Here is a 12280-nt window from a genome sequence, read left to right as displayed (position 1 = left end):
CCTCACCAATTGTTCAGTCTAGCTCTAAATCTTTATGTTAGACAAAAACATTGCAGTGTTGAACATAACACAGTGAGTGACAATACGGCATCAGTCCTTGGCTTGGGTGGTCTCTAATTTCTCACACCTTCATACCCTCCTAACACTTCACCAGGTTATACGGTATATGACTGTGAAGTAACCTCCAACGCTGAAAAATTAAGCCAATATGGAAGTGCCAAAAACCGCAGTTCCACTAATGGCCACTTGAGGCAGGCTCCAAAACAGTGTAAATCCATATTGACCCCCTGCAGTCCCTGATTTAGATCCATCCCTCACTCCTCCACAGCTTCAACCTCTCGTCCAAATATGGTCACTTCTGGCCTCCAAAAATCAAAATGGCAGTGGCAAAAATGCCAAACTTGTGGCTTCAGAATGTCAGTCAACAAACCAATGGGTGACAACCACTGTGGCTAAGTCGGTCCATTATTTATAGTCTATATATATATGACGGTAATTTAGTAAAAGTTGAGCTACTGATGATAGAAGTCAGAGTAGCATGTATGTCATTGTTTAGACTGCAATGCTGTGTTTCTAATATAAACAAGTTTTGCTTGGTTTAATTAATAATTATAATAAATAGCTTTTTTGAGTTGGGAGAAGTCATCTCGCAATCATCAAACAGGGGCAGAGGAAGTTTTCTTCATTATTATTATTATTATTTCCACCATTCGCAGTCTCCATCTCGCTAAGCTCTGCTGTCTGTTCCATCAGTAAAGACTGACCTCTGGTGGTGCATGCTGTGCACTACATTGCCTTAATACAGCACCCCCCCATGAGTTTATCGGAAAAAGGAGCATCTATATTTTTGGTGGTATTCAAAATCATACCTTCAGGATTTCTAACAGTGGAATCATCAAAGGCCCAAGATATCAACGTTACAATGAGATGGTATTGCAAATTTTAATGTTTTGCAGTATGCTGAGTATAGTGATTACATATTTTGCAATATATTACCTACCTTACCTTTTTTATTACCTGTAAATTAAGGAAAAACTTTTTCAACATCTGCTTTTTCTGATGTGATAAAGTTTTCAGTCTGCTCATCTCACTTAAATTCAGTTTTTTATCGCAGCAAAATGAATCTAGTGGACTGAAAAAGCAATTGATTTTACCACCAGGCTATAGTATGCTACCCAAATTTTGTTTGTATTTGAAATATTATTTATTTGTACAATGATTTATTTGTATTATGAAATAATACAAAGTCTATACTTGGCATCCATGTGATGATACAATATTGTGACCCAAAATATCCCGATACTTTGCTCTACCCCCCCCCATCCCTACTAAATACCCCTTTATACTATAATATCTTGATACCGCCCAAGCCTAATCAGTACTACTTGTACATATTGTGATTTGTGTGATGATTCATTTTTGGTTATAGAGTAACAGGGTTGAGCCAAAGACATGAAGGTGAACATGAAAACAAAGCAGGTGTTTGATTATGCAGGATTTGTAAGTTCTGAGTGTAATTTACTACCTTCAGTGGAAGTAGTAATTTTAACCTTGATATTTTGTACAAAGGTGTTTTGGAAGTGAGAAACTAAGATGGCTGCTGGAAGTAGAGAAATTTTACTGAATGTTTTCAAAATAAAGTAATTACAGTTGTGTCGATACCAATGCCAATATTGGAAATGCAGCAGTCCACATTTACTACCTAAATGATGGATAGAGTACTGAGTAGTATGCAAGTCGATGCACCGATCCAATACCAATTTTACTGCAAATCAATACTACTAGCCTCTGGCAACTACTGTTTTAGGGCAGCCAAGAATATTTGATTTCAAGTGTAAGGTTAGGAAAAACAGAGTAGTGGTGCACATCCAAAAACAGTTTAAGGCATGCCCTGGACAAAAAAAGATAGCAATAAAAAACATGAGGAAAGGTCCACACACTGTTGCTGCATTAAGTGCAATTATAAGCACATGATTTTGAGCTAATTCTCTTCCTCGGTGTAATATTAAATGGTGTAAATACCGTAACATTAGTCATTAGCTAATTGTTAAATAATAAAAGAAAGTTCTATGGCATTCATTCTTATATGTTTTATAACCTAAGCCAAGGTATACAGTAGTAATAGCAATCATTTGACCTCCATACATTCTTGATGAACAGCTTTTATTTATTATTGTTAACACAATGGTATTGGATCAGTGCTCGGAAATCACTACTTAGAGGAAACAAATTATATTGGAACATCTCTAATAGTAATATTGTCTGTTAAAAGGCATAATGATGGAGTGAAGTGTTTTATATGTTATGAGCTGTTCTGACTTGCTCACAATATTTTTTTTTTTTCCTTTGAAATGTATCATATCATTACATTTTGTATCAGCTTCTGTGAATATCTGTGATGCTATCATAGTTTCAACCCCCCTTCAGCACTGACTGTAAACAAATAACTCCATAATGTTTCATCATCCAGCTCACATTTACCAGTAGGTAATGCAGCCGCAGAATGGGCTGTAAAATAACAAAAAAATCAGCTGGAGCAAGTTGTGGAAAAGAAAATCTGTGGGAATCAAGATCCTGAGTGAGATAAACGAGTGAGTGAGATCTGACTGCTGGCATGGGAAAGCATAAGTGGCTGTGTGGGCTTTGAAATGATGACGCTCAGAGCTCTTTCCCCTGGAGAATAATGGGCTGAAATGTGGAGAGGCTGAGCACAAGGAAACGCACACAGAGCGACACACGGCTTTTCCGGAGACACACACGAGCCAGCGGTGTCTCCCATCAGTCCCTGAGCGCACACAGAATGAATATTTTTTTCAATTTGAGGGGGACGATTGTGAGGCAAATAGCAGAGGACAGAGCTGTTGCAGGTATGTTTTAAAAGATGTAGCCTAGTAGGAGATTGTGGATTTGTAGAAGTTGCCAAGACTTTGCATGCATTGATGTTGAATAATGGGAAAATATAAGATGAAATGAATAAATATCATCACATCATGACTGTTGTTGTCTAATTCCAACGTATTGTTTTTGGAAAATGTCTATATATAGGCTATCTAATGCCATGGTAAGACAGATTTACTTGTTTTTACAGACTGATATGTAACTGTTATGGCATTCACAAGTACAGCAAAGTTGCACTTTCCACCTCTTACCACCAGATGACTCTGACTGATGAAGACACAGTGTGCATGGATCATTACTAGCATTTCACACCATTGCACTGCTTATGCAACAGTCTTATTTTGTCTGGACTTGCATCTTTACAGCACAGACAGGGTGACTTTATTTTGCAAATGGGGTGGGCTAAAATAATGACGATGCAGAATTACAGCTGCTATTGTTAGGTTTATTCATTTCACTAAAAGCCTTTTGATGAGTTTGCTGTCAGCATCAAACGGATCCTCAGTAGACACCAAATCACTGCAAACTTCTCCAGTAGATGGCGAGGCACCCATAGGTGACTTGAGCGCCCTGCTGCTGCTGCTGCTGCTGCTGCCTTGTTTGGGGGAGGAGAGGACAGCAAAGCATGGAAACCAGCAGCGCGTTTACATGATGTGCTTTTTCAATGTTATATGACAGGAGACAGCAACGGAGAGAGACATAGGAAGCGGTACTTACTGTGTTTTTGAACCCACTGTTGTGACGTTACAGTTAGAGCAGCTAAAAAACGGTTAAACGGGATTTGCGAGCTAATTAAAAAAATAAATCAAGTGGAAAATCAGCTTTTAAATCGACTGCATTGGACTAAAAATAACAGTTCATCCCTCTTCCGCGCAGCTATGTAGTTCGTCAACACCGGCAACTAAAGTTGTTGCTAGGCGACAATGAGGTCTCTCAGTATTGGCGGCGGTTCCGGGCTCGCGCATTGATATTTAAATTAACTGTCAGGTGTACGATAAATTAGAACGCCTCTGAAGGCGTGTCAGCCAATCAGCGCCGAGGACCGGGACTAGTTTTTCCTCATCAACCTAAATAACACAGCACGAGAGCTATCACAGAGTTAGCTGAGTGACATGCTGCTAGCTTGACAAACGCAGGTGTGTTGACACCACGAGGATTTACAGTGACCCGAGTGGACGCTTTATGCTAAACTCCGTCGGACTTTTGTTTGCTGACATCCCTCCCCTTCATAATTACCATTTTCCAGCGATGACAGAGCTTTTGCAGGAGCGCATTAACGGGAAACATCCTCAGTCACACTGGCAATGCAGTGTATGGAGGCTGTCAAAACCATGTTTACGATGATGGGACCTCGGTCAGACACGGGGACACAGCCAGGTAAACCAAGTTAGCGACAAGTCAACACATGTGACTTAACCTGTGTTCCTCAGGGAAACCTGACTTTACCCACAGGGGCTGTGGAGCTCATTTGTAAGTTTATTTACCTTGTGTATCCGCCTGTAATTGTGTCTCTTTAGCAAGAACTTTGCTATTCAAGCTGTTTATGAGGAAACTGGCAGCTGTCTTGCTCTTGTGTGAACCATTTTCTGACCTAATATTGTTGATTTGAAATGATAAGCTACCACTAAGCTTCTAAAACTGTTTTGTTGTATCTTTTTTGATATTTTATTCAGCATTTTACTAGTCCCACTAAGTCCTAAGTTCTCCTTAGGTGTCCAAAGTGTCACTTCAATATTTATACTCTGAATTGCACATGTTTAGGTTGATTAGCAGTATATGCAGCTCTGCTGACCAGGGGCATTTTAAGGATTTGAGGTCATTGGGGGCTTAGCCAGATTCTCTGTACGCTCTGTTTGATGCTTATTAAAACAAATTGTAAGCACTGGGGAGGGAGTTATACTTTTTATTTGGCTTAGCAGAGGGACCTTCAGCATTAAATGGTCGTATTGTGTGTCATCATCAGCCACAATGTCAAATTACTGATATATATGCATGTATATATATATATATATATTCTGGTCACTGCTGCCACTTGCATGTTTTGGTTGATTAGTAGTATATAAAACTCTACTGAGCGGGGGCATTTTAAGGATTTGAGGACATTGGGGGCTCAGCCCAAATCTCTGTGGGGTCCTTGGAGACGGGTAATCATCCATCTTTATTTATTTATTTATTTTTAATGAACAATCTCTATTTTGATGCTTTTAATGCAATCTCGTACCTCATTTACCCTTAAAACATTTTTCTTTCCATTATAATTTTGAAATTTGAAATTAAAAATAATCATTGTCATTAGTAATTAACCCTTTGAAACCTGGAATACCATCACTTTCCTTGGGCTGCTGTCAGATGCCCATCACAAGCATTTAAACCTTGGTGCAAATTGGTGCAGTTTCTCTCAAAAACATGGGAAAAGGCAATGACAAAACTTGATAAAAAAGTTTTAAGAAAAGAAAAAGTTTCTCAAATTGCAAGAAATTAGTAGATTTAGAAAATCATTTTTTAAAAGCTATGAAAGTTGTTTAGGGGTAAAAATGAATAAGCTAGGGGAAGATGATCTATATATGTATTCATTTATTTATTTTTATAATTACATATTTTAATTTATGGTACACAATTTTACAGTTTTCTAAGCGTTTTTTTTAGTCTTTTTTTTTTTTTTTAAAAAGTTATTTTTCTTTTCTTTAAAAGAAAAAAAATGTTCAGGTAATTTTACTGTACTTTTTACTAAGTTTTGGGTTATTTCTTTTTTTCTTTGCTCATTGCCTTATTTCCGTATTCTTGAAAGAAATCAAGCCAATTTGGTAAGGTTTCAAAGGGTTGATATGAAGTAGAAACAGACTACTCTACAACTGCTATCACTCAAAAAAATATTGTCTAGAGTTGGAAAAATAGTTAAAATATTATAATTTATGTTAACAGCAGACTGTTTGTTATTTATGAGAGGGGGGCGGGTGGTTCAAAATGGTGGAGGCATTTCAAATATTTTTCTTAGCACTGGGGAGGAAGTTATATTTTTATGGATTTTTTTATTGTATATTTTTTACAGGGGCAGCACACAATTGAATGTAAATGAACCAGTTACCTGGCAGCTAGTTTGCATCTGTTGTCCCTGCGTAGGTGAACAAATAAAACCCACATTCACAGAACAGCAAGTAGCTTACATTACCAATTTGCCGTACGGGAGGTACCCTCAACATTAAATGGTAGAATTTTTTATGTGTTTTGAATACTCTCATACACTTAAACTTCAGGATTTAATTTTCAGCTTTTGACTTATGGTCATAAGGGTGAATTTTTAAAAATCTGATAACAGCTACTCTGTGGAATTGCTAAAATTATTCTAGAGACTGCTGCCACTGTTGTGCATGTTCATTTTTTCAGGAAATGGTTGTTGTTTACACATGTTGCTAATGCCGACTGTAAGCGCGCTGTGACGTGTGCGTGATGAGTATTACTCTATGTTGGATTTGTATGTGGCTGTCATGCACTCATATTCCAGTAAACTGCAGGATTTGCATTTTGCTTGAGAAATTAGCTGTTTGTTTTGGTGATAACTCCCTCCATGTTGTTTGCTCATTGCATTGGCTCCATACCTAAATTTGGTGTGAATATCCAAAAATATGGCTATTTATGGTGGAGGGAGGTTCATGCATTTAACCTCGGTCACTGAGACAGGCTCAAGGAAAAATATTTGCAGCTCTGCGGAAGATCAAGATGAAAACAAAACAAAACAAAACAAAAAAGTCACATCCCAGCCACTGTCCTGCTCAGAACAGTCCCTAAGCGTGGCATCAATTTGGCCCTCCACAAAACATACTTCAGAGGAAAAGATGTTATAATAAGTTAGTCTTGATTGTGTTTTTGTTGCTCTCACTGTGGATCTTGTGATTTATTTAGAAGCTAATTTTACCTCTGCCCTGCATGCATTTTTCTTCTTTTTATCTCGCTCCATCTGCTTTCTTTGGTCTGTATGTGCTGTATGCTTCATCCATTAAGTGGAGATAGTCTCATACCGAGAGCAGTTCTATTATTGTGGTCACTTGAAGCCGTCCCTCAGAGGCTGCAGACTCTGTATTTTTACAAGGCTCATTTTAATCTCATGGTAGACTTGCAGACATCAGCCCTTTTTTGCGTTTGATCTCGTCATCTGCTTCTCCTCAACCTCTCCTTTCCCCTAAAGTAAAGGACATATTGGGGACAATGTGTTCTTTACACTTCTGCAACGACCTCCTTTTTTTCTTGTTTTCTTCCCCTCTCCTCATCAGCACACTAATTTGTCATATCTCCACACTCTTTCCTCTGGCTTCTGAGGGCCTGTGCTTTCACTGTTAATCAGGGAGAGCATGTCTCTGGGTGCCATTAGCCCACTCAAGGCTGCCCACACTGTATTATGATGACCACACACACACACAAATCCACAGCTCTGTATCACCCTCTTATTGTTCCCTCTGGGGAAGCCTTTGAGGGGAAATCAAAGCAATCTCAACAGGATACACTCATAAATCATGTGAATGGACACGTAAAGCCATTTGTGACATAAGCTGAACAGTGATTCACACACACACACACGAATGAAGCCAATCATGCTCAGCCAGAAAGAGCATGCGTTTTTGTACATACATTGTAGGTATGGCAGAAATATCTGCGCCCTATTTCTGAAGTAATTTTCTTCGTCTTGTTTTGCTTTGTGGGAAGAAAGTGGGTTTAACACCACCTTGATAAGGGGCTGCTTCCTCCCCTCATATTAAATCCTATACTCTAGAGTGCCTTCAATAAACATAAAAGTAGACATTAGCTGCTTAACCTATCTGAAATACACTTTCCACTTTATCAGAACATACACTATAAATAATAAAACACCATCAATCGGGCATGTGTGGTACAGTGAGCACATTAATATTAAACTGTACATTTAAATTTTGTCAGTTTAATCCTTCTCTGGTTAAAAAGCAGCACATTCCAGAGGTCTTGCAGAACTCTGAGAAGAGTTAAGCTGCAACACAGGCAGTGATTGTAATCATGTTACATCCTCGCTAAGTCTTAAAGAGGTGAATTTTTAATGTGTGTTTAAACTCTCTCCCTGTCTTTCTTTTGCCTCTCTCCACCCTGTCTCTCTTTCTCTCATTTCCTCTACAAGAGGCAGCCATGAGCCCTCCACGCCGATCCTCAAGCCCTCCACGCCGATCCTCAAGCCCTCCACGCCGATCCTCAAGCCCTCCACGCCGATCATCGAGTTCCCATGGTGACAGGTAATTTCCCTGAGGCGCTTCATTCCCCCACTTGTGACATAGAGTTACATGGTTGGAACACATTTGCACACATGAACGCAGTATATAGCCAGTGATGCATGCACTTGACAAAATCACATGCACACATACTGTTATGTTTATGTAGGTAGGTTGTATTTTTATATTTTTCTCTGCAGTAAAGCAAGAGTTAAAGGAACAGTTTACCCCAAAATCAAAAATACATATTTTTGCCCTTAGCTGTAGTGCTATCTATCAGTCTAGATAGGTTTGGTGTAAGTTGCCGAGTGTCAAAGATATCGGCTGTAGAGATGTCTGCCTTTTCTCCACTATAATAAAACTAGATGGCATTAGGCATGTGATGTTCAAAGTGCCAAGTATACATTTTAAAGCATCAAAAGAAAAGTCTCTTTCCAGAAATCATGACCTGTCAAGGTACGCAGACCTTGTTGTGAGCAGTTTCATGTAGGAACTATTTTCTTTCTACCGAACTCAACTGCCAATTGATCACATTCAAGGAAGCTTGCAGCTACTCGTAGATGAGAAGCTCATGCTCATGACAGCAGAGCATCACTATTAAAACATTTGATGCCACAAATGAATTTTTAATTTGGATATATTTACCATATGACTATGCATTGCACTTCTAGGAGCACAAAGGACACTCTGGGCACAGATGAAGCAGCAAAATGTCAGGCACATTGAAAGTAAATATAACCGTTTATTCTGTTTGGAATAAAAGTTTGCATTCACTTGCAGTGGCTGCTCCTCTCATCCATTGACCTGATCTGATCAGCTCTCAATGGATCCACACATCAATTATCCACCCATCGTTTTACAAACTGCTGCTAAGAAAAAAAGACAAAAAAAAAAAAACTCATGGAGAGCCCTGCCTGCACTGCGTTCATGGGCTCTCAAAAACTTCCCAATTTATAAAGGGGAAACAAAATGATACAGAGGGACACACAAGCATGATAAAGTTGCTATGATGAAGTTGGTGGTTGTAGTTCTGTAGAAAGAAAATAATCCCAAAATCCTGAATCGGGTCATGATTCCTGGAGAGTGATGTTGCTGTTGACTTTTTCAAATGTGTTATTTGGTGCTTTTAGGACCAAAGCTGAGTGCTATCTAGTTTCATTATATACTGTATATAATATAACCCTCTGCAACTCGAACCAAAGCGATTTAGATTGATACATGGCAGTACAGAGAAGACAGAGAATATGCATATTTGATTTTGGGGTGAACTGTCCCTTTAAGTGTCCTATTTGATGGCGGAAAGTTCACTCGTTTCTTCTTGAATAATGAATATAATTGTAGTTCATTTTATTTTGTTAAATAATACATGACGCGTGAAAGAGGACAGTTACATTGAATCATCTGGTTCAGACTTTCATGCATGACTTGCTTTCATTCACAGAATCAGCTCCACACTTAACACTTTTTTCACAAATGAAATCATTTATGTTTCAGCTGTTTCTCAGCTGTTTGACACTGTAGACAGAACATTGTTAGAAGTTCAACTAGAATCTTCATTCAAGTGTTCAGAGTACTCAGTTGGCCCACAATAAAAATGTTATCAGTTGTTCTTACTGCATCATCCTCAATATATGCATGTTCACTTGGAATTAGTATTTGTGGAACAGATCAATAGACCTCTTCTTTCTTTGCTGTAGGTTTTTTTTACACATTTTATTGCCCTCGATGAATAAATTGGCATCTGGGGATTTCAGTGCAACATATAGTCCCCATGAACGTTGATTGATTTGACTTTAGTGTTCTTATTCATTATGCAACCCTGTAATTGCCTATAGACTTCCAAGAACACTCAATTCTCTTCTCAGTAATGGACTTTTAAATGATTGCATGTGTAATAAAGATCGCAGGTGCTTTATTGTTGCATCTGTTAACTTGGAAAATTGTGCTAAAATGTCACCATGAGAATGTAACACGCTCTCAAGCTGTCATGTTGATGAGAAGACGCTGTTGTCTTCTCGTCCCGCAGGCCCCCCACTGAGACCCTGCAGAGGAACAACAGCAGCAACTCTGGTGTTATTCTGGACATCTCGGCCCTCAAGATGGCGGAAGTGGACACCGAGGTTCCTCCTCTTCCACCTCGCTATCGCTTCAGGGACCTGCTCCTGGGGGACCAGACATTTCAGAATGATGACAGGTAGCATGAAAAACACAGTTTACATGCAGTGTATGAAAGTCTGCTCAGGGATATTCTTGGCGGGGACTTAGTGTTTGTTTGTGTTTGTGCGTGCAAACACCTAATTTATGTTCAGATCTCCCCGGATACTTCAAACACTGCTTTCAACTGTTTATTATATTCCACACATCCCAGGAGTTACTTTATGCTGAATGTTGTACTTTATATTGCTATACACACATTCCCCCGAGCTGCCTCATCTGCTTCATTTACTGTTTTCCTACATTTCCCAGAATGACTGCTCATGACAACCCCCTGGAGATGTGGCGTGACTTGTATTCAGCTGCTGTTTTTTTTGTGTAGGTGGGTAGAACTGTGGAAATAGAAACAGAGAGAGGTTTTTTTGTAGTGATAAAAGTTGGAGTCTTGCAACTTGCACAGATCTTGTGGCTGTGGAATATTTGGTGTACTGTTAGAAAGAAATAGTTCTCTCTGTCTGTGTGAATTTGACCTTGTTTAATTGTCACCTTGGCACAGTTTAGGAAATAGTGAGAGAAATACAAGGCATATTACAAATAGTGTTAATATGGTCTGACTGCTTAGAGTATATTTTTTCAGGTTGCATTTTCCACTCTGAACGGAGCATGAAATAGCTTTTTCTGACTGGTGCTACAGTCACTAGAGTGCTGGAGTGTTTGGGAGTCTCCTAAGAGTAAAATGATTGCTGCGGTTGGACAGGCAGACCAACAGATGCTGTTTGCTACCCAAGAGGGGGAGAATTAGCCGAGCATCAGCCCTGGCCAAGTGCTTCGGAGCTCTCCATGGTGCTGAAATAAAGCCATCACTGAGCGATCAGCAGACACTTCAATACTGGCGTACAAAGAGCAAATTAAGAGCGCTGCTTGATAGTTTTCCTGTTGCTTTGCCACTAAAGCTAGCATGAGATTCATTACTTGAACTTTATCACAATGTCAAATCTACTTTGTTCTTGTTAAAGGGACAGTTCACCCCAAATAAAAAAAATGTGTTTTTCCTTTTATTTTTCCTGTAGTGCTATTTATCAGTCTAGATTGTTTTGGTGTGAGTTGCTGAGTGTTGGAGATATCAGCTGTATAAATGTCTGCCCTCTCTCATATTTAATGGAATTAAATGGCACTTGTCTTGTGTCTGAGAAAAACTCAACAGCAATGCCTTTGTCCAGAAATCATGACCCAGTTACCCAAGATAATCCACAGACCTTATGAGAGTGCCTACTATTGTTGCAGATGCTCAGCGTGTTGCAGTACTAGTAAGAACAGGTTGGCATGATAAATTAGGCCCATAGCAAAGTCTGTAAGTGTATACTTCAAATAAATTTGTTTTTTGACACATTCCTGAGTCAGAATGGACCCGCGACCAACTTTTGAAACATGACCCATCTGTTGGGAATCACTGATCTAAAATGATAAATAGCACTACAGGTAAGAGACAAAATGTGTAATTATGATTTTGGGTTTAGCTGTCTCTTTAAGACTGCTGTTTGCTGTTATAGTCCCTTAATTTTGGCAGCCACCTGGACCCTGAAGGCATTTGACATATTAGACAGGGTTGATTTATCATCAGCTGTTGCCTTGAGGACCAAGGTTGGCGTGCTTCTTTTTTAGAGAAACTGAAGAAAGACAAAAGAAAAGGCAGCAGTCTCGCCTCAACTGAAAGGGTCAGTTCAGGTGAGTCCTGTTACTTCCACTACAGTAGCTGTTGTTTTTCCTTACATACATGTAGAAATTTTAGTGTTATAACCTGTGAATCCTGTTTCTTGTAACGCACAGAACTGACAGTATTAATACACCCTTTTACTTCGAACCTTGCTTGGTGTCTTTTACTAGAGAATCAGGGTTACATGAATGAATAAACGTTTTTAAATTGTTTGTGTATCAGGCCCAGCCTTTAGTGGCCCAGCTGATTAAAAGTTGACACTTGACAGACTGGTCATTGTGTGTGT

General features: G+C 39.1%; 1 protein-coding gene across 2 annotated transcripts in view; it reads left to right on the top strand.

Moving 5' to 3' along the window:
* The first annotated feature begins 2595 nt into the window (after nt 1-2595).
* kcnt1b (potassium sodium-activated channel subfamily T member 1b) overlaps nt 2596-12280 on the top strand; it is a 107533-nt gene continuing 97848 nt past the window's right edge. Inside the window, exons 1-3 of one of the 2 annotated variants that reach the window (XM_042488127.1) lie at nt 2596-2867; nt 8039-8150; nt 10153-10320. In XM_042488127.1, the coding sequence (XP_042344061.1) occupies nt 2801-2867; nt 8039-8150; nt 10153-10320 (347 nt within the window). In that variant the 5' untranslated portion in view covers nt 2596-2800. Of the gene's footprint in view, nt 2868-4038; nt 4276-8038; nt 8151-10152; nt 10321-12280 lie in introns of those variants that run through there. The other variant, XM_042488126.1, reaches the window with a different exon arrangement.

The sequence above is a fragment of the Plectropomus leopardus genome, chromosome 6, assembly GCF_008729295.1.
Source record: "Plectropomus leopardus isolate mb chromosome 6, YSFRI_Pleo_2.0, whole genome shotgun sequence".
In the NCBI taxonomy this organism is placed as follows: Eukaryota; Metazoa; Chordata; class Actinopteri; order Perciformes; family Serranidae; genus Plectropomus; species Plectropomus leopardus.
The sequence above is the reverse complement of the archived record's forward strand: the minus strand, read 5'-3'. Positions and strand labels throughout refer to the sequence as shown.